At 38.8% G+C, this 27,372-nt stretch overlaps 1 protein-coding gene across 5 annotated transcripts; it reads right to left on the bottom strand.

Moving 5' to 3' along the window:
• Window positions 1-233: 233 nt before the first annotated feature.
• Window positions 234-26,976, bottom strand: ZNF484 (zinc finger protein 484). Of its 5 annotated transcripts, none has more exons than XM_014864669.3 (5): window positions 26,775-26,976; window positions 19,719-19,763; window positions 11,907-12,033; window positions 11,543-11,638; window positions 234-5,834 (listed from the first exon to the last, which is right to left on the bottom strand). In XM_014864669.3, the coding sequence occupies exons 2-5, from the start codon at window positions 19,731-19,733 to the stop codon at window positions 3,544-3,546; spliced, it is 2,529 nt and encodes an 842-aa protein (XP_014720155.2). In that variant the 5' UTR covers window positions 19,734-19,763; window positions 26,775-26,976; the 3' UTR covers window positions 234-3,543. The 5 variants fall into 5 exon arrangements, with proteins under 5 accessions (XP_014720155.2, XP_070351638.1, XP_070351639.1 ...); XM_070495537.1 differs by having other exon boundaries at window positions 11,907-12,048; window positions 26,775-26,954; XM_070495538.1 differs by lacking the exon at window positions 19,719-19,763 and having other exon boundaries at window positions 26,775-26,971.
• Between the last annotated feature and the right edge of the window lie 396 nt (window positions 26,977-27,372).

Raw genomic sequence — 27,372 nt, 5'->3', positions numbered from 1 at the left:
CAGCACTGTCATAAAAAGATACAGCTAATTCACAACACTTTCCCAAGTAAAGTCTACACCCCACATGCCTCCAATCTATACTGACCATAGAGTTCAACATAATTAAGGTTGAGCTCTTCCATACCACTCATAATTTTCCATCATCCACTCCTCAATCAATTCCCAGGTACACCTTAAGATACATTGAGGCCCACAAAAGAAAGTCTGCCTTTCTCCTAGAGATTAATACTGTGTTGACAAAAGGTAAAATGTCTCTTTTGTCTTTTTCTTTTTTGGCTTGATAATGTAGAATTATATTTTTTAAAATGTGCCTGAGAATAAAAAATGTTGAGAATCACTACGTCAGTAATCCTACTAAATTAATCTTTGAAATTCTTACTTTCAAACTCCTGGGTCCTTAAACTAGTCTTCATTAACTTAATTTTCTATTATTATCCAAAGGAAAAAACATACTATTAAAGAAAAAATTTGAGAGGCTCTAAGTCAATCTCCTCCAGGTGTTAAAGTCTGGCAGCTACCATAATAAAATTTGACACCACCAGACGTAATTTTCTTTTATGTATCAAAGTTTATAAAGTCTTTAACAAAAGAGTAAATGTCTTTAACTTTTAGCAACGAAAACCGGGAATAAACTTGTTGCAAAGCATTTTCATTTTTTAGTTTGGAGAGTTTTGGTAATTAAAAAGTATATATTTCTGGACTCCATACTCCTTAAATAAGAATTATTAAATATCTTAAATATCTCAGTGATTTGAAAACTTCTGCTAATGGCAAAGTGGGTGGGTGGTACAGACCAGCACTCACCTGAGAACTAAAAAACGTGGAAGAAACTACTAAATACATGTAATTTTGGGATGGCACTAAAGAACTACCAGGGAAGTAAGAAACTGCAGGAATAAGATTAGACATGAGACTTAACCTCTGGAATTTGGAACAATTTACTAAGAAGAGGTATTTGTTAATTCTTAAAGCAAATACTGGGCAAGAGAGGCTTAAGACAGTTTTTGACAAATTTATGGGACTAAAGAGAAAAGTACTAGAATTAAGGTCTTTCCAAGGAGCAGGGGCCTGATAAGTCTCCCAAAGTCCTAAGTCTTAAGGGTATCCTCTAGGAATAAGAGTGAAAAAATATAGACAGACCTTCACAGGGACTGGTAATCAGGGATTGCCAGTGTTCCTGGCCTAGTCACCTGTTAGAAGGAAAGGCAAATCCTCTCTGGAAGATATCATCCAGGCAATCTAATTATCTCTACAATTTTTTTTATATATAGTGTCTGCTACTTGATTTTAAATCACCAGATAAATGGGAAGACATCACCAAAACCCAAGAGAAACAACTACCAATAGAAAAAGGTCACCAGGGGATCTAGATAATGGGGCTTTCTCTAGAACCAGAGGAAGATAATGAAGTAGACCCATAATTTGAATAGATAATAGCTAGAAGTTTCCCAAAATGTGAAAAAAAAAAAAACCCACTACGCTATAGATTTTTAAAAAATACTGCAAACCCCAAACAGGCTATATACATACAAAATCACACCTACACATATCATTCTGCAACTGCTGCCAGCGTAAGATAAAGGCATAAGTTTTAAAGGAGTGAGAGAAAAGAAGGGAGGGGAAAACACATTACCTTCAAAGAGAATTAAACTGAAAGCTTACTTTTCAACACAACAATGGAAGACAAACCATAACAAAATATCTTCAAAATACTAATAGAAAACAACTGCCAACTTAGAATTCTATATTCAGTAAAAATATCCTTCAAAAATGAAGGCAAAATAAAGACATTTTCCAACAAATTAAAAAAACCCAGAATTTGTCACTAGCAAAAACATACTAAAAGAAATACTACAAGGTTCTTCAGTCAGAAGGAAAATGATTCTAGAGGGAAACCTAAAAGACAAGAAGGAATAAAAAAGTAATGAAAAGCATAAATGTGTGGACTAATCTAAATAAAAATTGACTGAAACAATGGCCACATTGACTACACACAGAATTCAAATGCACGGCATCAATACCATACACGTCCAGAAGTAAATAAACAGACAATGCTGTAACTCCTCAGCTTGTCCAGGAAGTGGGGTGAATACTAATTTATATTAGCCTTTAGTAAGTAAAGTATGCATATTGTATTAACAGCTGACACAGTAAATTTTAAGACAAAAAGCATCACTAGATATAAAAAGGGACATTTCATAATGTTTAAGTTTCAATTAACCAGGAAGAGTATAAAAATTTTAAATTTGAATGTATGTAAAAACAAAGACTCAAAATATATAAAGCAAAAATTGGTAGATCTAAAGGAGACAAATTCACAATTATCCTGGAAGATTATAACACACTTCTTTCAGGATCTGATAGAATAAAAGGCAGAATAGTCCATGAGAATATAGAGGATTTGAGAACACAATTAAATAAGATTAATTTGCAGACTGGGAGTGCATGGGAGGGGTACTCTTCCAAATGTGCAACTGTCCTCTAAGAAAACAAGCTCAAATGCAAGACAACTGTGTCCCATAATAACCTACCACGTAATGAATATGAAGAGAATGTATTAACAAAATTGGAAGGAAAGAATTCTAGGTTTTGAAACCCATTTTCATAACTTGTCTCTTTTTCAAAGAGAAATCAGTAAACAGCTAGGTTTCTGTGGACCAGGCCGAGACTCCAGTGCTGATATCTAGATTTGTAATCTGTAGCTAAGTTCCAGGATCTCAGGGCCAGTTCTAAGGTGACAACTAGTCCATGGGGCTACTGCCTACATCATCGATCATTTTTGGGAAACAGGCTGGGAGCACTTTCTACCTCTTGGGTGGAAGTTACTTGCTGCCATGGCAGAGAATTAATAAAAGAGGGAACATACTGGTTACCTAAAGATGTCTGTGAATGTTGAGGTAAGCCTGCAGACCTGATTTGCCAATCTGAGTGAAACTGTAAATTTAAAATTTTTTAATCCAAGTTTCCACATGCTAATAAATACTATAAACAATAAATAATAGTGACTTCCCAAAGAAAAGAAAAAAAAAGAGTCCTTTCTTTGTGTCTTTAATGTCAATTTTCACAAAAACTTCTGGCTTCTCTTCATTATAGACCTGAATTGTCTATACTTTTTCCTTGATTTCAGTGTCCATAGGGTGCCTAGACAACAAAAAATTTTCTTAGCACTCTACTCATTAAGAAATTCCTTTGGTCAATAGTGAATATTTTTGCTACCCAGGGCATGAAAAACTCAACAGGCCTAAATTTATAAAGCTTCTTATCCAAAACATGAAGCCAGAAAGATTGCCAAGGCATCTCCTTGCATATTTACTACTATTTTCAGGGGCTTGACGACCCTAGTATCTGTCAAGTAAGCAACCACGGCCATCATACGGTGCTTAAAGACTCTCTGCAAAGTATCTCTCCATATGTGTAACTGGACATTGGCTGTGTGATCCAGGTATTCATACTTCTGACTAGATAGAGGAAAGTTGGCTTTGGTTACCTCCTGCTTCTTGATCAAGCTGTAGCCTCTCAAAACTTTGTATCTCCATACCATGATCATGGCACTGGGCACTCAGCTTCCCCAGTATCAGATTTCTGATGTATACTGAGTTGTGGCTTCCAGTTTAAAGCTTTCCTAAAGTCAGTGGATTTATAGTGTTTCTGTTTAGTATGAATTTTCTGGTGTTTTATAAGGTTTGATCTGATGGTGAAGGCCTTTCCACATTCTGCACATATATATGGTTTCTCTCCTGTGTGAATTCGATGATGCTCATGGAGTTGTGACTTCTTAATGAAGGCCTTCCCACAGTGACTGCATTCATATGGTTTCTCCCCAGTATGAATTCTCCGATGTCGATTTAAGTGTGATTTCTGGATGAAGGACTTTCCACATTCAGTACAAATGTAGGGTTTCTCCCCTGTATGAATTCTCTGATGCATAATTAGTGTTGATTTTCTTGCAAAGGCTTTCCCACATTCACTGCACTCATAATGTCTTTCTCCAGTATGAGACTGCTGATGTATATGGAGGCCTGACTTCCGAGTGAAGGCTTTTCCACAGTCACTACATTTATAGGGTTTCTCTCCAGTATGAATTTTCTGGTGTGTAAAGAGATTTGATCTGTCAGTGAAAGCCTTTCCACATTCAGCACATCTGTAGGGTTTTTCTCCTGTGTGAATTTGCTGATGTACATGGAGCTGGGATTTCTTAGTGAAGGATTTCCCACAATCACTGCATTCATAAGGTTTCTCTCCAGTATGAATTCTCTCATGTGTAATAAAATGTGACTTGTGGAAGAAGGCCTTCCCACATTCAGTGCAAACATAGGGCTTTTCTCCTCTATGAATTCTCTGGTGCATACTTAGTGTTGACTTCTGAATGAATGCTTTCCCACATTCACTGCATTCATAATGTCTCTCTCCAGTATGACATTTTTGATGTATCCTCAGCCGTGACTTCCAGGTGAATGATTTTCCACAGTCACTGCATTTATAGGGTTTCTCTCCAGTATGGATTTTTTGGTGTTTAATGAGATTTGACCTGTCAGTAAAGGCCTTCCCACATTCAGTACATATATAGGGTCTCTCTCCAGTATGAATTTTCTGGTGTATAATGAGATTCGTCTTGTGAGTGAAGACCTTGCCACATTCTGAACATATGAAAGGATTCTCTCCTGTGTGAATTCGCTGATGCACATGGAGTTGTGACTTCTTTATAAAGCACTTCCCACAGTCACTGCATTCATAAGGTTTCTCTCCAGTATGAATTCTCTCATGTGTAATAAAATGTGACTTCCGGATAAAGGCTTTCCCACATTCGGTGCATACATAGGGTTTTTCTCCTGTATGAATTTTCTGATGCATAATTAGTGTTGATTTCCTTGTGAAGGCTTTTCCACATTCAGTACATCCAAAATGCTTCTCTCCAGTATGAATTTTTTTTTTATGTACATTGAGGTTTGAATTCTGTGAGATGTTTTCCCCACATTCACTGTATTCATAGGGTTTTTCTCCAGTATGAATTCCCTGGTAGCTAAACAGATCTGACTTCTGGATAAAACCTTTTCCATATTTATTGCATTTATAGTGATTCTCCTCAGTATGAGTTTTATCACGGTTTGACCTGAGGGAAAAGTCCTTCTCATATTTAGCGCATATATAGGGTTTCTCTCCTGTATAAACCTTCTGAGGTACAGGAAGTTGGGAGTTCTGGGTGAAGACTGTCTCACATTTGCTGCAATCAAGCTGTTTCTCTTCAGTGTAAATACTTTGAAGTGCAAAGAAGTGTGACTTCTGGGTGAAAATTTTTATACAATCAGAAAATAAACAGAGGTTCTCCCCAGTATGAACTTTTTGATGTTGAATGAGAACTTGCTTATGACTCAGAAGTTTCTTACATTGATTACATTCACAAGCATTCATTTCTGTATGAGAATTCATATGAGTGAAAATATTACTACATCCCACAATCTCATCAAGATTTTCTGTTGCATTGTTTTCATTATAATTACATGAGCTTACAATAGGCTTCAAACTCTTTCCAAAAGAGTCATGGCTACAGAGTCTTTTTCTTGAAGGAACAAGGTGTGTGTTTACAGGAACTATTTTCCCAAGGTCCTTACACTCACAGTCCCTCCCATTAGTTAGTGTTTCCTTGTTGATGAAGGTGACATGACTTAAATGTTTGTTCTGGTTTCCCTCATATCTCCTTGTCTGTTCATCACCTTGCCACAATTCTTCTAAAATAGAATATGGGTCATCTCTTGTGAAGAGATTAATTCTCTCAAACTGGACTGAAACTTCTTCAGACATTCCCTGTAATGAAGTTTTGAAGCCAATATTCCCACCTAAAACAGAAAGAAAAAAATAAAACATATTACGAACAGTTAACAGAATACAGAAGGAATGATACATAGAGCTGATTCAGGGTGAACATGGAAAAATAGGAGAGGCTCAATATAAATAACAAATATATATAAATATGTAAACATATAAGTGTAATAATCTATTTATATGTAATAATATATAGTAATAAAATGAACACTTACGTTACATTTACCATATGATAAACAGTAGCATTTAGATGTGCCAGGCATTGTTCTAAATTCTGTCTTAATTCATTTAAACATCACAACCCTTTGCTGTTGGTATTATTATTGTCCCGATTTTACAGATGAGGAAATTGAACCACAGAAGAGTTAAGTAATTTGCCAAAATCAAATGTTCAGTAATTGGGGAAGATAAGACTCAAACTGAAGCATATCAGGTCTACGTATGTAGCAGAACTACACAGTAAGGTGCCGGAAGAACAAAGTGACAAACTTGTGGCTTAAAACAAGTATTTCTGAGTCTAGATTCTTATTACCCTTCACATATAAATCCTCACTAATCTCCCTGCTTTCTCTTTTCCTTATTAACCACTGTGCCCTAAATACAAACTTATCTCTGTATAGTAAAACTGTTGTAGCCTCAGTCACCCTGACTTAGCCAAACAGTAAGTGGATGTCTATGACTGAATTCTTTATCCCTGGTTGGGGTGCACAGACACATGCATCTAATAGGAAGCATCTAAGACCAGAAAGGGTCAGCCATCTGAAGCAGAGACTGAAAGTTGTCCATCAAAATCTGTCCCCTTCCTTCAGCAGTATTAAGCTTGTGGCCAAGCATATGGCTGCCTCAGAACAACAGATCTGTCCAGCCTCATTTGACACTAGGTGAAGCCAAGTAATTCAGTTCTCACCAATCAAATGGGAGTAAAAATCATATTTGTTGTCACAAGGCCAATGTCTTAAGGAAGTGTATGTGTCTCCCACAACCCTCTGCTCTTCTCACTGCTATATTCCAGACTTGCAGCACCTAGCTCTACGCAGCTGGCAATGCCCTAGGCAGAGGTCAGAAAACTATGGCCCTCAGGCTAAATCCAGGCCCGTACCCAAAAGCAAAGAATAGGTTTTAAATTTTTGAATGGATGAAAACAATCAAAAGAATGATAATACTTCATGACACATGAACATTATACAAAATTCAAATTTCTATGTCCGTAAAGTTTTTACTGGAATACAGCCACACTCATTCATTGACATACTGTCTACAGCTGCTGTAAGGCCACAACAGCAGAACTGTGCAGCTATGACAGCAACCATATAGCTCACAAAGCCTAAAATATTTACCTCTTGGCCTTCACAGAAAATGTTTGCCAACCCCTGCTCCAGGGGTTGATGGTGCAATGACTTTCTAGTAACATCACTGAATAGCCGTTGGAAGCAGAGTTGCCTGGCAGACCTGGACCACTCACCTTATAACTATCATGTGATGGGTCACTGTTTATGTTCCCTAAGTCACGGTTTCTCAGGGTCTCTTAGTGACAGGAGTTTGGCTTTACTCCAAGATACTATTCTTGCCCAGAGTAAGAATCACTAATGTTCCATATTCTGGAATAGTGTATAAGATATAGTAGATTCTCAGTAAATATTTACATAATAAATAGATTATACAGGGCTGGACTTATGGCCGAGTGGTTAAAGTACTGCACACTCCACTTCAGCGGCCTGGGGTTCGTGGGCCCAGATCCTGGGTGAGGACCTACTCCACTCATCAGCCATGCTGTGGAAGCATCCCATGTACAAAGCAGAGGAAGACTGGCACAGATGTTAGCTCAGGGCAAATCTTCCTCACACACACAAAAATTATACAACTCTCTTATTCTACTAGAGTTCTTGAACACAGACAGTCTAACCTCACATCCATTTTATTCTCTCCAGAGCCTCGTCATGTCCCCATACACATTCTTTAACTGCTATATTACATTTTTACTCACACATATTAATGGCTTTTCATTCATCCTGAGGACATCTAATACTGGATTCCTAAACATGGATTTTGACCTTTCACAAGCTTTCACTTTCTTTAGCTTACAAACCCATTGCTATGTCTGACAACATTTACATTACTACCAACAACGTTCAATGTAAAAAAATGCGCTGTTAAAAAGTTTAATTACACATAATTTCTGTCCCCAATGATTCACTCATTCAATAAAATAGAGAATCATAATTCAGGCCAATAAAACATGCATATGTAAGCTGTCTTTCCACTGGTCACTACAGGATATTTTACTACTGAATCCAAACATATATTCTTTTTCCTTTTCCCCACTAAGCTTCCTTTCTCTGATCCTCTGTTCCTAAGCAACATTCGTTGTTGTTCACAGATCATTTACGATTTTATGCTCTAAAAACAAATCCCAAATCTCAACATAACTCTACAGAGGCTTTCTTTTCTTTTAAATTAAAAAAGGCAAACAAAGACTAGATATCCTGAGCCACTCCTGTTCACGCTTAATTGGCACAGACCTGCACCAGAATAAATGCTCAATGCACAGAGGCTGAAATTTTAAAATTTCATGCAGTTATCTTCCCCTTTCCACAATTATTGGCCCTTTAAATTGCTCTCAGCAGAAATTTTTTAAAATCCTTCTGAAATAAAAAAAAGTAACCTCCTCTGCCTATCACATAAATTCAAGACTTAATTTTACTAAACATTCTCAACAGAAACATTAAAAACCAAAAACAGGGGTAAAAGACTCAGTTATCACATAATTTAATGGTAATTTTCTCTGAGCGTCTGTGGGTTGGAGAATTAGAAAAGGAAAAAAGCACTGTGTGTCGTAATCATTAGGGCCAATTCAAGAAGTAAGGGAGACCTGAGCACAAAGGACAAGTACCTATATTATCTGAATAGGCAGACAAATCACAAAACAATCAGAGGGTCAGATGCAGGGGGATTATTAAAGAAAAGGTTAAAATGAAGTAAATGTGATTATGGAAACTAAACATAGACAAATGTGAATTGCAAATATGAGGCATTTTCTTTCTGTAGCTTACAAACCCACTGAGAGAGGAATTTGTCATGTGTTAGATAACAGGAAGTAACTTCAGTTTTGCTCCATACAGCTACGACAGGATAAACACAATGTTTTAAGCAATGAAACCTATCAGCAGCATCTAAGATGAACTACTGGGAAAAAAAGAGAGACCAGCATATCCAAAGAGGGTTAGAATAATCCAGGCATGAGAAAATACAGACATGGTTTTAGGTGGTATCACTGGAAAGTAAGAGGAGGAAGGTATCTAAAAGATATTTCTAGAAAGAGAAAAACTAGTAGAAAGAGCAGAAAGAACTGTTTGAGAAGATGAGTCACATGGAAAAGTCAAAAATCACAGCAGAATATGACAAAACTGCGCTTGGCATCTGCATTGTAACTGCTCTTCCTCCACCAGTGGCCACCTGATGGGCCCTTACACACGTAAGGTATCAGCAGTTTCCCTGAGAGTCCATAACAGGGGCAGTGCCTGCTTGAGACACAGAAACAACAGGGACACAGTAAGACTTGTTCCTGTGAGCCTGGCGTCACTCACAACTTGTGCTGGAATTGAGATGCATGATTCAATGTGAGACACACAGAGAGTTCCAGGCCAAGCCACACAACCCAGGGCCACTTTAAGGAGGGTTCCATCCCTTACATCTGTCCCTAACTGCCAATTACAACTTCCAACTTCAGCTGGTTATAAAAATGACAGAGCCTTGCAAAAGTCACCTGCAAAGGAAGAATGGACTCCATTCCAAATTTGGTTCAGATGTCAAGACCGAGATGCAACACACACACCGAGAAGATATGAAAAGGTTCACTACTCAGTAACGAGCTTTTAAGGGAGAGCTCCAAGCAGATCCGAAAGGGGCTTGAGAGGGCAGGAAGAAGAGATTGGCTTGGTTTTTTTATGGTGGTTGGGGGTGGGGCCAGGCTGACCATTTCCATGCAACCTCCCACCAGCAGCAAGGGAGGGAGCCTCTCAGCTTTCTTACCAGTTTGCCCAGATATGGCGCAGAAGGCGAAGAAAGAGGGGTGAATCTTAGAAGATATCAGCAGTCAAACGTCAGAAATGAAGTCAGAATCTATTACAAGATACATGATAGGGGTTGGCCTCGTGGCCGAGTGGTTCAGTTTGTACACTGCACTTCAGCAGCCCAGGGTTTCACTGGTTCAGATCCTGGGCGCAGATGTGGCACCACTCATCAGGCCATGCTGAGGTGGCAGCCGACATAGCACAGCCAGAAGGACCTACAACTAGAATATATAACCATGTACTGGGGGGCTCTGGGGAGAAGAAGAAGAAAAAAAACAAGACTGGCAACAGATGTTAGCTCAGGTGCCAATCTTTGGGGGAGAAAAAAAAGACATCATAAGATGTTGGAAATATTTTGTTACTAGAGAAACACAAATTAAAATAATAATTGGAAATTAAAATCCATTAGATTAGCCAAATTATTAGAAATATGGGCAGGGATGTACAGAAACTGATCCCTTTGTACACTGAGGGGATTGCAGAATGATACATCCAATCTAGGAAACAATGTGGTTAAACTTAAGTCAAATAAAGTATGAGTGTAGCCAGGGATGAAGCAACCCACTAGTCTCCCTGAGAAATCCTCGTTTCCTATAAGAACAGTTCATGAAGAATTTACTCAGTACTGTCTGCAGGAGCTAGGAAGCTGGACGAGTAAACTGCGGTATACATCTGCGGAACGCTATGCATCAGTTAGAAGCAATGAACTAGAAAAACACATTGCAACCTGAACCAATTTCAGGCTCACAGAGAAAAAAAGGAAATATAGCACAGTACCATTTCCATAAATTAAAAATGCCAACAATTTAAATTTTACCCCACAAATTCAAGGATAGATAGCAAACATATCAAATATATTAGAGCAGTTGCCTCTGGGAAGGGTAAAAATTAAGTATGAGTAGTGAGGATTAAAAGGGATCAATAAAGAAATAAAATAAGAAGGAAGGTTAAACACATTGATGATGACATTAACTACAAATTGAGGACTCTAACTCAATTTCCTGCACGAGTTACAAAAACTTTTGTAAAATATCAAAATAAATTAGAAAGACCAACTCAGTGTTGTGTTACACCAGCCAAGTAGGATGAAAATGTCAAGAAGCAAAATTACCAATGTCATATACAGCAAAAATCTGTCTTCTAACGTAGGTAGTGATACCCTCAAGGTCAACAGTTGGAGGAGACGCATGGGAGAGGATAAAATGAGGCCACCTTTAGATGACAAGTCTGAAGCACTAAGGGAACAGAGAGAAAACGAAAAGAAACCAGTAGGAGTGTGACCAAAGGTAACTTTTTAAAAAGGCAAATTTATGAGTACATGAATGCGTAAGAAACGGATCTAAGACCTTGATGTGACGGAGGTAAAAAGAATAAAAAAGCTAGAGAAAGGGAGAAAAAGCAAAAAGCAGGATCCTAGATCCAAAGTACCAGTAATTGTAGCACAACCCTTCTAAAAGGTCAAGGAAAGAAGATACTGATATGGGGAGAGGCATTTAGGTATCCAACGGGCCAATATCAACTCTATCCATGCAGTTCCAGAATTTTGGAATGTTACAGAAAAGTTCTATCAACAGCACTTCGAAGTTGCCAGCCTCTGCCAGTACAGCTGCAGTTCAGTCATACTGTCCCCATGCTCCTGATCCCCTACTCACCTAGACAGCTCTGACTTGAGATTTCACCATCCAACAGACACGGCTCTTCTCCGTGCTCCAAGTGGAAAACGATTTCTGGTTTGGGAACTTGACACCCTATTAACGATAGAAGACTTGGTTTCAGAGGCCATACAATGAATCACTCCCTTTACTTTTCGGAAAAGTTCATGGGCACAGAAGTGTATTCATAATACCCAAAAGAGATGATTAAGAACATAGGACAAAATAAGGACAAAACTTCAGATGTCCTGCAGTCTTTAGAAGTCCCACATACCTCAGAAATCCCATAGATTTCAGAAATTCCACTAAGAAAGAAGATACTCTCAATTAGGCACAGCCTTACACCCAGCAGGGCTGTGCTTACCCACTGAGAGCAGGTTGAAATAGTTCTCCAGCGTCACATCCCTGTACAGGCTTTTCTGAGCGAGGTCCAACTGCTGCCACTCCTCTCTGCTGAAGTCTACAGTGACATCCGTGAACGACACAGATCCCTGTAAAACACACTCCTATTCAATTTGAAGGATCAGGATTGCAGAATGGGACCAGGATACTTAGGAACTTACTTTTAATCATTTTTAATATGATACAACATATATGGTTCCCACTAAACACCTATATTTTACATTATTATTTTTAAGGAAAAAATGAATCATTTAAAATATCATGCCATTCTTTCTATGGTACTACTAATATTCCAGTTTTTTGTTTTGTTTTTATCTGTGTGCTGGTTACAAAGGGATAAGCTGTAAAACTTCAACAAGCTGTATAAACATGATTTGTACTTTCTTTTCTATGCATGCCATATTTCATTAATATTTTACTTAAAAATATATATATAGTCTGCCATTCATTTTGCACTCAACAACCCAGAGTAAATCAATTCCTTCTTTTAAAAAGGTAATCAAAATAGGCTCTTTTTTCAAAACAATATGGCACTGGCATAAGGATACCCACATAGGTCAATGGAATGTAATCAAGAATACAGAAATAAACCCACATACTTATGGTCAATTGATGAACATGGGTGCCAAAACAGTAAAACAGTCTTTTCAACAAATGGTAGTGGGACACATGGATATCTACATGCAAAAGAATGAAGTTGGACACCTACCTCACACTATATAAAAAAATTAACTCACAATGGACCAAAGGCATAAATATTCTTATGTTTAGCCAAAACTTAAATCTTGTGATGCTGGATTTGGCAATGATTTCTTAAATATGAAATCAAAAGCACAAGCAACCAAAGAAAAAATAGATAAATGGGACTTCATCAAAATTAAAAACTTTGTGCTTAGAAAGATACAATCAAGAAAGTGAAAAAGACAACCCGAAGACTGGGAGAAAATTTCTGCAAAGTATTTACGTGCTAAGGGCCTTATATCTAGAACATATAAAGAACCCCCACAACTCAATAAAAAGACAAATTATCCAATTAAAATGGGGGAAGGATATGAATTACTCCAAAGAAGATATACAAACAGCCAAAAAGCACTTGAAAAAATCCTTAATATCTTTAGCCATAAGGGATATGGAAATTCACATCACAAAGAGATACCCCTTTAAATTCACTAAGATGACTATAATCAAAAAAATGTTCGGTATCATTAGTCATCAGGGAAATAGACCTACTAGGATGGCTACAATAAAAAAGATAAGCGTTAGTGAGGAAGTGGAGAAACTGGAACCCTCATACAATGATGGTGGGAATGCAAAATGGTGCAGCCACTTAGTAAAACAATCTGGCAATTCCTCAAAAGGTTAAACATAAGAGTTACAAAATGACCCAATAGTTCCACTTCTGGGTATATGCCCAACAGAAACGAAAACACTTATCCACATAAAATTTATACATGAATGTTCATAGTAGCAATATTCATAATAGTCAAAAATAGAAACCCAACTGTCTGTCAACTAATGATGGATTAAAACATGTGGTATGGGGCAGCCCTGTGGTGTAGTGGTTAAGTTCAGTGCATTCCACTTCAGCTGCTGTGTTCACAGGTTTGGATCCTAGGCACAGACCTATACCACTTGTTAGCCATGCTGTGCACTTGTTAGCCATGCTGTGCACTTGTTAGCCATGCTGTGGTCGTGACTCATGTACAACACAGAGGAAGACTGGCACAGATGTTAGCGCAGGGCAAATGTTTCTCAACAACAAAATAATACAGTATACCCATAAAATACAATATTATTTAGCCATAAAAAGGAATTAAGTACAGATACACGCTACAGTGTAAATGAATTTTGAAAACATGCTAAGTGAAAGAAGTCAGTCACAAAAGGCCACATATTGTACGATTCCATTTATATGAAATGTCCACAAGAGACAAAACTATTGAGACAGAAAGAAGATTAGGGGCTGGCCTGGTGGCATAGTGGTTAAGTTCATGTACTCTGCCTTGGTGGTCCAGGGTTTGTGGGTTTGGATCCTGGGCACGGACCTACACACATTCATCAAGCCATGCTGATGGCATCATACACACAAATAGAGGAGGATTGGCACAGATGTCAGCTCAGCAACAATCTTCCTCAAGCAAAAAGAGGAAGATTGGCAACAGATGTTAGCTCAGGGCCAATCTTTCTCACCAAAAAAACAGAAGAAGAGGATTAGTGGTTGCCTAAGGCAAGGAGCAATGAAAGGATCAGGGGGTGACAGCTAAAAGGTACGAATTTGGAGGTGGAAGGGCAAAGAAAATGTTTTAAAACTGTGATGATGGTTGCACAACTCTGAACATACTAAAAATCATTGAATGTACACTTTAAATGGGCGAACCGTATGGTATGTGAAGGGGGCTCTTTTGAGGTACTGCAATTTCTGAATTGGCCACAATAGCTTGTGGCAGTCCAACGTTTCTCGCAAGAATAACTATAAACGCCAGAAGAAATAGTGAAATCATCCATTTGAAAGCACTGGAAAGCTGTTAGGGACTAAGACTCTGGAGAGAACACTGAAGATTTAAGCTAACTTCTGCAGCCACTTTTACACTGGGAGTATTCACCAATTCTGTTTGTGGGCAAAAGGTGAGAATCCAGCTTTGAACCAGCAGAAGGCTGCAGCTGGGTGACAGAGAAACAAGGGGAACTCAAACACACAGCAAGTTTTCCCCTCACGACATCTGCAGAATTCTAGGGCTGTGTGGGCAGAAGACTAAAAACTTACGCAGATAGCCTCTGAAAAGCAAAGCAAAATTTTAGTAGTCTGGTAAGAAAACAGAGTTGGGCATAAAGCAGGAGGACTATCCACAGAGGACAAACTGGGCTCTCAGCAGAAAATCCTGGATAGGCAGGGTGAACCAGAGGTAGACTGAGTCTTATTAGGGCCTCAACTTAGCCCTGAGTCAACTCAACAGTGCCTGAATGGATAAAGGTGTTCATCCTCCACTCTGTCTGCTAAGAAACGGAAAGATGAATCCTCTGTTGGGAAAGATATCATCATCCAGATCCTCTACAATGCTTTACACTCTGTTTCACACAATAAAAAAAAAATTATATGCACACCAAAAGACAGGGCCAAATATCCAAAACTAGAGAAAAAATATATTCAATAGAAACAGTCCTACAGGGAACTGGAGTTAGATAAAAGAAGGACAATTTCATTAAACAAGTGGAATTTATACTAAAGAATCAAATGAAAATTCAAAAATTGAAAAATTCACTATCTAAAATTAAGAACTGAGATAGGGTTAACAGCAGAATATGGAATTACTGAAATGGAAGACAAGCAAATGGAAAATATCCAAACTGAAGCACAGAGATTTTTTTTAATGAAAATAAACACAAGAGTATGGGACGTGTCACATGTATGACACAGTGAAAAGGGGTAACATACTGGAGTCTGAGAAGATAAAAGGGAGAATATGGGGCAGAAACAATATTTGAAGAGGTAATGGTAAATGACACCAACCCAAACATTCAAGAAGCTCCTCAAATCCTACTTTAAAAAACTGTAAATACTGACTATGCAAAACAGTAATATCTTGTGAAGTTTAAAACGTACGTAGAATTTAAATGGATAAAAATAATAATGTAAAAGTAAGAGGCAGTAAATGGAATTAAGGTGTTTTAGTATCCTAGAATTATTGAGAAGAGGTAAAATAATACTGAGTTAAAGATGGATATTGTAATATCTAGGGTAACAATAAAAGAATATATAATGGACAAGTTAACAAAGGAAAAAATAAAATTTTCAGTAATCTAAAAGAAGGTCAGGAAAGGAATGGAAAAATAATATTAAATAGTTCAAATATAAAACTAATAGTAAGGTGGTATATATAAATTCAAATATATCAGTAATTACATTAAATGTAAATAGACTAAATATTCAAGTTAAAAGCAAAGATTCAGACTTCCAGTACTAAAAAAAAATACAGTAAGTGCATTTCACGCTATTCCTCCTGCTAAGTACCTAAAAACCTAGAAAAATACATAAAGCATCCATCCACACCCTTTGCTTTCTCTCAAGAGCACACTTTTCTGACAGTGAAACTAATTTTAGCATCTTTTGGTATCTTGATAGCCTAAAATTTCCCAAATCTTCAAGTCTAGTTCCTTTTTGCTCAACAGTTCTTCTCTCCATCTATGTCTTAACTCTCACATTTTACTACATGCAGGAAGAAGAAACCAGGCTGCATATTCAAGCCGCTGCTCAGAAATCTCCTTAGAGAAAAATCCAAGTTCATCATTGACAAGTCTGCTTTCCACATAACCATGGGAAGAAATTCAGCTAAGCTTTCTGCCACTGTGTGACAGGGATGCCCTCTTCAGTAACACGTTCCCCACTTCCTTCTGAGTCTTTACCAGTTGTACCTTTAACATCCATATTTCTATCAATAGTCTGTTTGCAATAATTTAGGTATTCTCTAAAACAATGCAGAGCTTTTTCTACTACGCTCCTCAGACTTCCTTCTGAGTCCTCTAGCAGAGTGGTTAACATCCATATTTCTACTACCAGGCTCAAGGAAATCAAGGCTCTTGCTATCATGCGCTTCAAAATTCTTAGTTTCTACCCATTACCAAATTCCAAAGCTACTTCCACATTTCTAAGTATTTGTTATATCAGCACCCCACTTCTGGGTATCAAAGTCTATAAGTTTCCTATTACTGCTGTAACAAATTACCACAAACTTAAAATAACACAAATTTATTATCTTACAGTTCTGGAAGTCGGAAGTTCAAAATGGGTCTTACTGGGCTAAAATCGAGGTGTGGGCAGGGCTGCATTCCTTCCAGAGGCTCTGTAGGAGAATTTACGTCCTTGCCTTATCCAGCATCTGGAGGCTCATGGCCCCTTCCTCTATCTTCAAAGCCAACAGGGTAGCAGCTTCAAATCTGTCCCTGTTTCTGACTCTGCTGCTTCTGTCTTTCATTTATAAGGACGCTTGTGATCACACTGAGCTCACCCAGGTAATCCAGGATCATCTCCCCATCTCAAGATCCTTAACTCAATCCTACCTGCAAGTCCCCTTTGTCATGTGAGGTGACAGACTCACAGGTTCCAGGCATTAGGACATGGACATCTTTGTGAGCCATTATTTTGCCTACAACATCCAGTAACAGAAAACGCGATGGTCGAAGTAAAAAAGAATGACTTCAAAATTCTGAGTAAAAATGATTTACAATCTAGAATTATACACCCAACCAAGCTATGAAGTTACTGAGGGTAAAATAAAGACATTTCAAGATGTGCAAGGTCTCAAAAAATCTGCTTCCCACACACTCTTTCTAGAGATCTACTGGATGATATGCTCTAAAAATGAAAAGCATACATTAAGAAAGAGACAGAAAACAAGAGATCTAACACTTGAGAGACATGAAAGGAATTCCTAGTACCATGCCAAGGGGAATTCCCAAGACAATAAATAGTGAGTACCAAATAGAGAGAAACCAAGCCGACCGAAGACTATTAAGAAGTTTCTTTAGAGCTGAAATGAATAGCCTACTTTCTGGAGCCAAACTTCCTGGGTTTCACTCCTGGCTTCACCATTTACTGGCAGCGTGATCTTGGGCAAGTCACCTAAGCTCTCTGTGGATCTGTTTCCTCCTTTGTGAAATGCAGATAATGATTATAGATACCTCACAGAGGCTGTAATTAAATTAGTTAACAGAGAGAGAGAGCTTATAGTGCCTGGCATACAGTAAGCATTATATTAATGTTTGTGGTTACGGGCCTATTATCACCTAACGTATTTTGACATACTGAGAAGACATTTATACACCTGGGAAGAATTTGGAGTTGAATTAGTGATATGTATACAGAAAATGAAACAAGTGATTAAACCAGTTATTAATTCCAGGTAAAACAAGAAGTAGTGCACAAAAGGTAAACGGTTCAGCTGTAAATATAATTAAAATAATCATCATAATAAACACACTCTATTGATTTACCCAAAATTATGATATACCTATACTAGAAGGAGGGGACATAAGAAATGTGCATGTGAGTGTTGAGGACCTAAGTGTCTGAAAGAGACTTAAATCTTTATTTTCCATTGTGGTAAGTCAGTAGATAATACCTAAAATTGAAAGCCAAGAGGCACCCATATAAACGTGTTATTCAGACATACGAAAATAAATACAAAAAGAATCAGTTCAACTGAGCTCAGGGAGATAAGTTTTGATAAGTTGGAATTTGAGGGGAAGGGAGTAGATGACAGCTGTTTTTTCCTATGAAGCCTCAAAGAACTATATGAGTAAATACAAGTTTAACTTCCATGATACTAAAACTAAATACTTACTTTTAAAAGTTAAAATGCAAAGAACAAAGAGGTAAACAATTGAAATATATATATATATATGTATAAGACTACGCTTAATATATAAATAAGTCGTCCTTAAAAAAGCAATACGGTGACTTCCAATTCTGGGAAGATGGAGTAGATGCACTTGTCCCTATTCGTCTCACTCAGAACATCCACAAACCATAGACGTTATCCATAAAATAAACATAAGAAGACTCTGAAGTCACAGGAGAAAAAGGCAAACTGGCCAGGGACCCCAGAAACCAAGGAATTCCACAGCATGAGTTCCCTGAACTCTGCTGCCTCATTCAGCTCTGAACAAGGAGCTGGAAAAAGACTACAACCCAGAAACACCAATAAGTGCACACAGAAAAATGCACAGAGAGGGCTGCTCTCTCTAGCTAAAAGACCAGGAAAGGGGCAACCTAGAAAGAGAGAAAACTTTTAGAGAAAACATACTTCAGCCAAACACAACAGATTGAACAAACAAAAACCTTTGGGCCTGCTCCCAGGCCCATGAGCAAAGACCCCAGGGATAGCCTAGACTCTCACACTTGCCTGGTTGAACAGAGGTGCCCCTTCACTCTCCAGAGGGGTGATGTGGGAAAAAGCCAAGTGGAGAGTTGGGGCTTTCATCCATACATAGTAATAATGAAAGAAAAAATAGATAAATATCTCTCACAAATATGATACAAAAATCCTTAAGAAAATATTAACAAATACAAATATGTAAAAAGAAATATATGTATGCCATGACCAAGTGGGGTTTTTTCAGGGGTTGCAAGGTTGGCTCAATATCTGAAAATCTGAAAATCTACCATAGCAACAGGCTAAAGAAGCAAAATAACACAACCATGTCGACTGACACAGAAAAAGCATCTGACAAAATTCAACACCCATTCCTAATAAAGCCTCAAAACTGTGCTTCACAGGGTGGTCCTTGGACGGGCAGCATTGACATCCATGAGAACCCAGCCCTACTAAATCAGATTCTGAAGTCACGTACAAGTGTGAGAAGCACTGCTTTCTAAGACAACAACAGAAAAGCTGTTAGTGCACTTCAACAGGGCTGCTGCTGAAGACACTGTCCTGTCTCCATCCCTCTGAAGATCTACCAAAGATTTTCTCAAACATCAGGAACCAGGAAATTATAGATCAAATAAGTTATCTGTCAACAATATAAACCATGGATCTCATTTCCATGCCTTTCAGGAAGATCAGAGACAATTCTACAGTTCAAAGTTCATAACTTTGTGAAACCACACAACTCACATATCTCTATTTTCCAAGTTTGACTTGGAATTGATAGTCTCTTCCTTATTTTCTCTGATCTTGGTTTTTATTTATTCTTACTTGTCCATCTTACTACATGGGTAATTAAATCCTTCCTAAAATCCACTAGAAAATAAATATATAAACAAATAAGTACTCACCAGGGACTTGGTCATTTCTGGCTCTTCTGGGAAGGGGGCAGTGAACTGACAAAACAGAGGGACAGAGAGACAGATGAGAGAAGGAAATGTGCCAATGTCAACATGGACACACACATCAGTTAGTGTCCATGCACCTGACTCAAAAGCTTACTTCTAGAACTGCATCACAAAAAATCACCCTGCACTGCACAAAGACTTAAATGCAGGAGTTTCACCACAGAATAGTGAATAACAAAAATAGGGCTAAACCATCTTGATACCCAGTAACTGTGGACTGCTTAAATACTTTATAGGACATCCAAGGGACATAATATTATGTAAAGTTAAACTACTGTAGAAAAATATGTTAAAATGCCAAGTAAAAATAAAAAGATGTACCAAACAGAAGGATTCCATTTTCATTGAATAATATGTGTGCATGTACACATGTACGCACACACACACACACATATGCAAATGCATTCACGCACATACATGGAGAAAATTATCTGGAAGGAAATACACTAACATGTTAGTAGATATAATATTTGGGTGATGGTAAAATTTTAGGTAATTTTGATGTTTGTATTCACATTTGTTAGTAAAAAACAAAGTAACCACTTTTAAAGAATATAATGATGTTGCTCTGAGCTTCTGTGACCAGCCCATCCCAAGTAGTGAGAATATTCATAGGAAAGACCAAAAGGGGAGCTTTCTAGCTTTTTCACTGTTCTCCTTTGCTTAGAGGTCTTAAAATGAAACTTTCAGTGGAAATTTTGTTTTGGCCACGATGTAGTAAGTGTGTTTGGTTCTAGCTAATAACAAACTGTAAGACCTGAGCCAAGTCTCTTACTGACTGAGGCCATTGTTTTCCAATTTTCTAATGAGTTTTCGAACAGAAAGAGTTGAATGATTAGTACAAGAAACACACATATACCCTCCACCGAATTTCAACAATTAGTATTTTGCCATATTGGCTTAATCTTGCTATACACACACAATCACATGTAAACTCATACATATATTATACATACACACTTTTTTTGCTGAACCATTTGGAAGTTGCAGATGTCATGACACTTCATGCCTAAATACATCACAAAAATCTCCTAAAAGATCATTATCATGCCTGAGAAAGTTAATAGTAAATTCTATCATTTAGAGTAAATTTCTATCATTTAGAGAATTAATAGTAATTCTATCATTTCAATATTCAGCTCATCTTCAAAATTCCCCAATTATCTCAGAAACACTTTTTCTTGCTGTTTGGTTCAGAAGCAGGTTCCAATCAAGGCTACACATTGGCCATTGCATCCCTTTTACCCTAGACCTGTCCTCCCCAACATTTTTTCATGAAGGACTTTTAAAATTTACTTTTGTTTTGAACTTTCATATTAGAAATATTCCTATTAAATATACTTTTCTAATACAAACAATATTTTTGGCTACTTCTTTGTTAATTTTTTTATTGTGGTATAACTTATACAAAGTACATAAATATTATAGCATTTCTTCCTATTTTCCACATCTGTGCATTTGCCATCCAGATCAAGACAGTAAACATTTCTAGGACCTTTGGAAAGTGTTAGGGCATCAAATCATTATTTTTGAAACTTGCAAAAAAAAGTCAAGCATTTCTGAGGCCTCTCCTACATAGCTATACCTTAGGGTAACCAGACACTTCATAAAGGAGTTTCCTTTTCTCTTTACATAATTATTCCATCTAATAAGTGAAGGAATGGTAGAAATGGAAATGTCCATTTTGCACCCTTAACAAAATAGTGGATCTAGGAAACAATCATCAATGGCTGCTCCATCACAGAAAGCGACAACCAGACAGTATGTGCCTCCTGATGGAAGTATACAATACCACCTGGGAAGTAGTCTTGCCCCCAAAAAACAAAAAAGGAACTTGAATCTGATCAAGTCTCTAAATCTACCTACCAATCTAACCCACCTAAAATGGTATTTCAAAATGTACTGTAATTTTTTTAGGTGTATAATAGCACAGTGGCTTTTTTTTTTTTTTTTTTTTGGTTAGGAAGATTGGCCCTGAGCTAACATCCATGTCTGTCTTCCTCTACTTTATGATGTAGGATGCCACCACAGCATGGCTTGATGAGTAGTGCTAGGTCCACACCCAGGATCTGAACCCACAAACCCTGGGCCACTGAAGCAAAGCATACGAGCTTAACCACTACACGACTGGGCTGGCCCTGCACTGTGGCTATTTTTATTACAAACACTTACTTTTAGATTTATATAATGAAATATTTATGGATGAAATGACACAATGCTTGAAATTTTCTTCAAAATAAACCATCAGATGAGAAAAAATGTGGGAGAAGGGAAGGTACAGATGACAAACAAACTGGGCATGAGTGATAATTGTGGAAGTTGACTGAGGGGTATATGAGGATTCATTATACTATTTGCTCTACTTTTGTATTTTTGAAATTTTCATAGTTAAAAGTTTAAAAAGTTGTTTTTTAGGTAATCAGAGAAATCTGACTATAGATTGAGTATCAGATGATATTAGGGAGTTACTGTAACTTTTATTAGGCGGGTAATGCCATGGTGGCTATGTAAAAAAAAACATTGTCCACATCCGTTGTACTTGCACACTGAGTATCTGTGGGTGAAATGATATGGTATTCAAGATGTGTTTTAGAATATTCTCTCCCAAACAAAGTAAGTGGGAAGGAATAGGTGAAATTTTCTATAATAAAAACTTGAAAATAAAATCTCTCCCACTATAGGAAACAGTCTCGGGGTACACTGTTCACCTTGTGCTTTGTTAAAAGGGTGAGGCAGGTCCAGCTCCCAGAAAATTCCTGCTTCTGGGACTCACTCTCCCCATCACAGGAGCTGTCACATTCCTGCAGAGCCAGAATATGAGCTGGGTCTGGGCCCAAGGGACAAGCTCTCCTTGGCTGGTGTGTGCACAACAGTCCTCACCTCTGTATATCTTAGAACTCCAATCTTCCCAGGACCCCTAAGCTGAGAGAAGATGCAAAGATTGCCAGCAATACTGGGCCAAGGTGGGCTGGAGTCTGAAAAGAGATCCTGAAGGGCTCAACTAGGTGGAGTGATCTCAGGGCTCTGTGGAAACAAAGGGATCCTGCAGAGAGAGCACCACAGTGACAGCCACTCAGCCATCCTCCCAAGAGTGCACAGAACAGTACGGAACAGGGTGGCACGGGGCAGATACAAGGAGTGAGCCAAGTCGATGTACACTTGAACCCCAACTCTTCCACCTTCAGTCTCAGTTTCCTCATCTTTACACTTTTTAGATAAACAAATCTATTTTATAAAACTTGAAAAGCACTCAGCCCATGTGTGACACATAAGCACTCATTAAATATTAGCTATCGCTATTATTACAAAACCAGTAATCCACAGAGAATGCAATTACTGTATCAAATATCACCTGACTTCACAGGCCCTTCAAGTCAGCAACAACTCGGGCACCTAATTCCTCACTCCCACTCCTCAATCTGCTACAACTGGCAACTGCTACACACTGACCTCCCCCCAAGAGCCATTACTCATGCCTCAGAATCACTGGTTTCCACGTGCTGCTGCCCACAGGCCCCAAGTCACTCATTCTACAGTCCCTGGAGACAAAGCCTCCAATACCTCTGCTCTGACAGTCCTGGTTCTCCACTAATCAAGCCCATGCCCTGCCAAGGAAAAACTTCTCTTGCCTGTTTCCTCTACTCTCAACACTTCTGGTTACCAAACGTGTGCTGTGTGCTGGGGGGAAGGGAGAAGGGGCCCCCACAACAAGTAATTCTGCAACACCAGCTGGGTGTCCTACAGTTTTACTCAATTCTGACCCAACTATTGGACTTAGCATCAGATCACACAGGTTAAGGGCTTAGTCCCACAAAACTGCTCCATCCCATCTTCTGATGCTAATCACAAGTCCAGGTTGTTACTTATGCTTCTGACCAACCAGGCACAAATAAGAGGATCACAGGACCTTGTTCGCCGGCTCCATTAATCTGCTAGAGCAGCTCTCAGAACTCAGGAAAACATTTTACTTATTATTATTAGATTACCAATGTGTTATAAAAGAATACAAATCAGGAACAGCTAGATGAGAGAGATGCATAGGGCAAGGTATTTGAGAAGGGATGGACCACTCTCCCAGCAGCTCCATGTGCTCAATCCAGAGGCTCTCCAAATTCCATCCTTTTGGGGTTTTATGGAGGCTTCATTACATACGGATGATTGATTAAATAATTGGCCATTGGTGATTGATTCAACCTCCAGCCAGGGGGTGGGTTTCAAGTTCCAACCCTCTAATCATTTGGTTGGTTGCCCTGGCAACCAGCCCCAATCCAGTGGTTACCTAAGGGCTTTCCAATAATCACTTCATTAACATAAACTCAGGTCTGGTTGAAAGGAACTTATTATGAAAAGCGAAAAACACCTATTTCACTTTTATCTGTCGGGAGCTATCTCAGGAACCAGGAACAAAAGATGCCCTTATAGCTCTTCTCACTTAAGAAATTACAAAGGTTTTAGGAACTATGTGCTGGGAACCATGGACAAAGACCAAAATATATATTTCTCATTATATCACAATATCACATACCTCCATTACTGGCCTCCACACCTTTACCACTACCCACGGTGCATCTCCATCAGTAATCGCAAGAGCCCCAATCCCAGACACACCTGTACCTGCAACGGGCCCTGAGAAAGCACTCACACACAACTCCATCACTCACACCCCTAGGCCTGCACCATTAGCCCTTCCCACAAAGTTACACACACACACACACACACACACACACACACACACACACGGAGGAAGGAACCCAATGAACAAATCTAGGGATATTCTTGAATTGTAAACATAAATTTAAAAATCTAAAACACTTGTAAATCCAAAGCATGTGTGAAAGAACACATTATTTACTGAGAAAGTTAAGAAACAAGATGCCTCATCTGCTCAATGAAAGCTGAATGGTATCAGAAATAGCATCTAAAAGACCACTTCTCTGTTAGGGCCAGAGAAAGACATTTTCAGAAATAAAAGCACTTACAAAGTATCTCTATCTTTATCTGTGGAAAATATCTAAAACAGTATTCCAAATAAATGTAAAATGAATCACATAACAAATCTCAAATAGAAAAATACTGTTCGGGAATAATTTTTGCAAGAGATATATAAATATAAAAAGGGACAACGATGATGTGATATGGAGGCCATTAAAGGGAAAATTAATAATGTCCTATGACAAAACATTTCTAAATATCTCAGGAAAAACCAGAGGTTATATTGGATATAGAATGGAAATAACGAACAGAAATTTCATCAATCCAATGAAACCACGAAAAAGAAAAAGCAGAAAATAATAATGAACTAAAATAAATAGTAAACACTAAAATGGAAGACATAAGTCAGATAAATCATTATTCCACTAAATTGAAGAGGGAAAATTATCCTATTGACAAACACAGGTTGGATTTGAAAAAACCAAAATGTATCTATTATTTACTAGTAGTTAACCTAAACAATGAGACAAACAGGAATATAAAATAAAGCCCTGGGCAAAGATACATCATCCAAATGCAAAAAAAGTGAAAGCAGGGATCGCAATATAAACATCAAGGTGAAATCAAGGTTAAAAGTGCATTTTTGTTGAAAAGAGGAATCCTTTAATAATAGCACCAATAAATGAAAAAATTATGCAAAATGCATTAATCCTTAGGTGTATGTATGCCTCTGCCCCAAACACACAAATCAACCTAGCAAAAAAGCACATAGAACTACAAAGAGAACTGTCAGTGACAGATTATTATTATATCTCTTTCAGAATATGATGAATCAAGTAGAGTACAAGTAGGAAAGAGAAAGAAGACTTGAAAAATACAAGCAGCCTACATTAATATACATAAAGACAACTTTGAACCATACAAACAGAAAATATACTTTCTCTTATATCCATTGAACAAAGTTCACTGTGCAACTTGGCTTCAAAGAAACTCGATAAATTTTTAAAAGTTGAGACTTTGCAAGCCACATTTTATGAAAATACAATAAAATTAAAATTAAACAATTAGAACATATCTTAATAGTGGGAAAATGAGGAAATTCTCCTACATAACTCAGGATCAAAGTGGAACATCAAGTTGAAATTTATACATTTCATAGATAAAGATGTATTTAGAGAAAACTTTATACCCCTAAATGTATCCAGTATAAAACTGGGAAAATAAGGGAAAGAATGACAATTTACATCAAAAGGAAACAGTATCAAGGACAGTACCTAAAAAGGAAAAGAGAAAATTAACATAAAAAGAGTAGGGAGTATAAATACAACCGGTACTTCGAAATGGTCAAAAAAAATAAACCTTAAGATGTCTGACAATAAAAAAGAGAAAGACGAATGACATAAACATTATATTAGGAATGACAAAGTAGCTACTAATCTGGATACAGAAGGAATCAAAATAAGCTAAATGGAAATATATGCAACCCTAAGGCATTGTATTTTTTAAATCTCTAGCAAAACAAATGATGATAATAAATCAGACATAGAAACAAACCAGTAAGCATAAAAGAGAGACGAAATCAATAAAGATACAGCATCACCCACCCCTCAGATCCATCATTACAGACCCCACAGTTATCCTCCCCGACGGACCCCACAGACCCCACATCTCTTTCCATGGATCCACCATCAAGAACCCACACACCCCATTATCTCTTTCCGGAGATCCACCACCAAGACCCCACGGGCCCACCTCTCCATCCTCCGATCCACCATCAAAGACCACACGAACCCCATCTTTCCGTCCGCGGATCCACTATCAAGACCCCACAGACTCCATATCTCTTTCCACGGATCCACCATCAAGACGCCACAGACCCATGTCTCCGCCCTCCGATCCACCACCAAGACCCCACCGACCCCACCTCTCTGCCCGCGGATCCACCATCAAGACCACATCGACCCCATCGCTGCATCCATGACCGCCCCCGTCACTGACCCGACGGCTCGTCACGCACCTCAGAGACGCTTCTTCACTCAGCCCGGACGCGCCCATGGCCGCACTCACCTGCCGCTCACCCGCGCTCCCTGACAGCGGTGACTACGGTCACAGAACCGAAACGACCCACTTCCTCTTTCTCGATCCCTCCGGTCGCCGCGGACCCCGGCCGGCGCCGCCTGGGCTGCGCATGCTCAGCAGCGGCCTCAGGCCGGAGGTCGCGCGCTCAGCACCGAGCTCCGCCGAACCTCGCCCGGCCCCGCCCCGCCCCGGAGGCCGTCACTGGCGCCAACATGGCGGCGCCCTGCGGGCCCTCGGCCTGCGCGCGGCCATGTTGAGGTGACGTGGGGGCCGTTCGCTGAGTTGTCGGGAAGACAAGCGGCGGGAAGACGTGCTCCCTGGGACTAAGCGCTGAACGACCCGGGCCGTTGTCCCGCCTGCTCACAGGCCTCTCCCGGCTCCCGCGAACCCGGACGGCGAGGGCGGCTACTCCCCTCAGGACCCGCTCTGTTCGCGCGCCCGCGCGCGTTTTCCAAGATCCGCCTGAACCCGGGGCTACATCGCATCTCATCCAAGTTCACAGAACTGAGAATCACACGCGTAGGGGCTCTAGACGCTTAGAACCAAACCAGAAGTCGGTAGCAGAGAGACAGCGGGAAGTTAACGC

Source organism: Equus asinus, chromosome 23 (genome assembly GCF_041296235.1).
Source record: "Equus asinus isolate D_3611 breed Donkey chromosome 23, EquAss-T2T_v2, whole genome shotgun sequence".
In the NCBI taxonomy this organism is placed as follows: Eukaryota; Metazoa; Chordata; class Mammalia; order Perissodactyla; family Equidae; genus Equus; species Equus asinus.
This window is presented reverse-complemented; position numbering and strand designations above follow the sequence as displayed.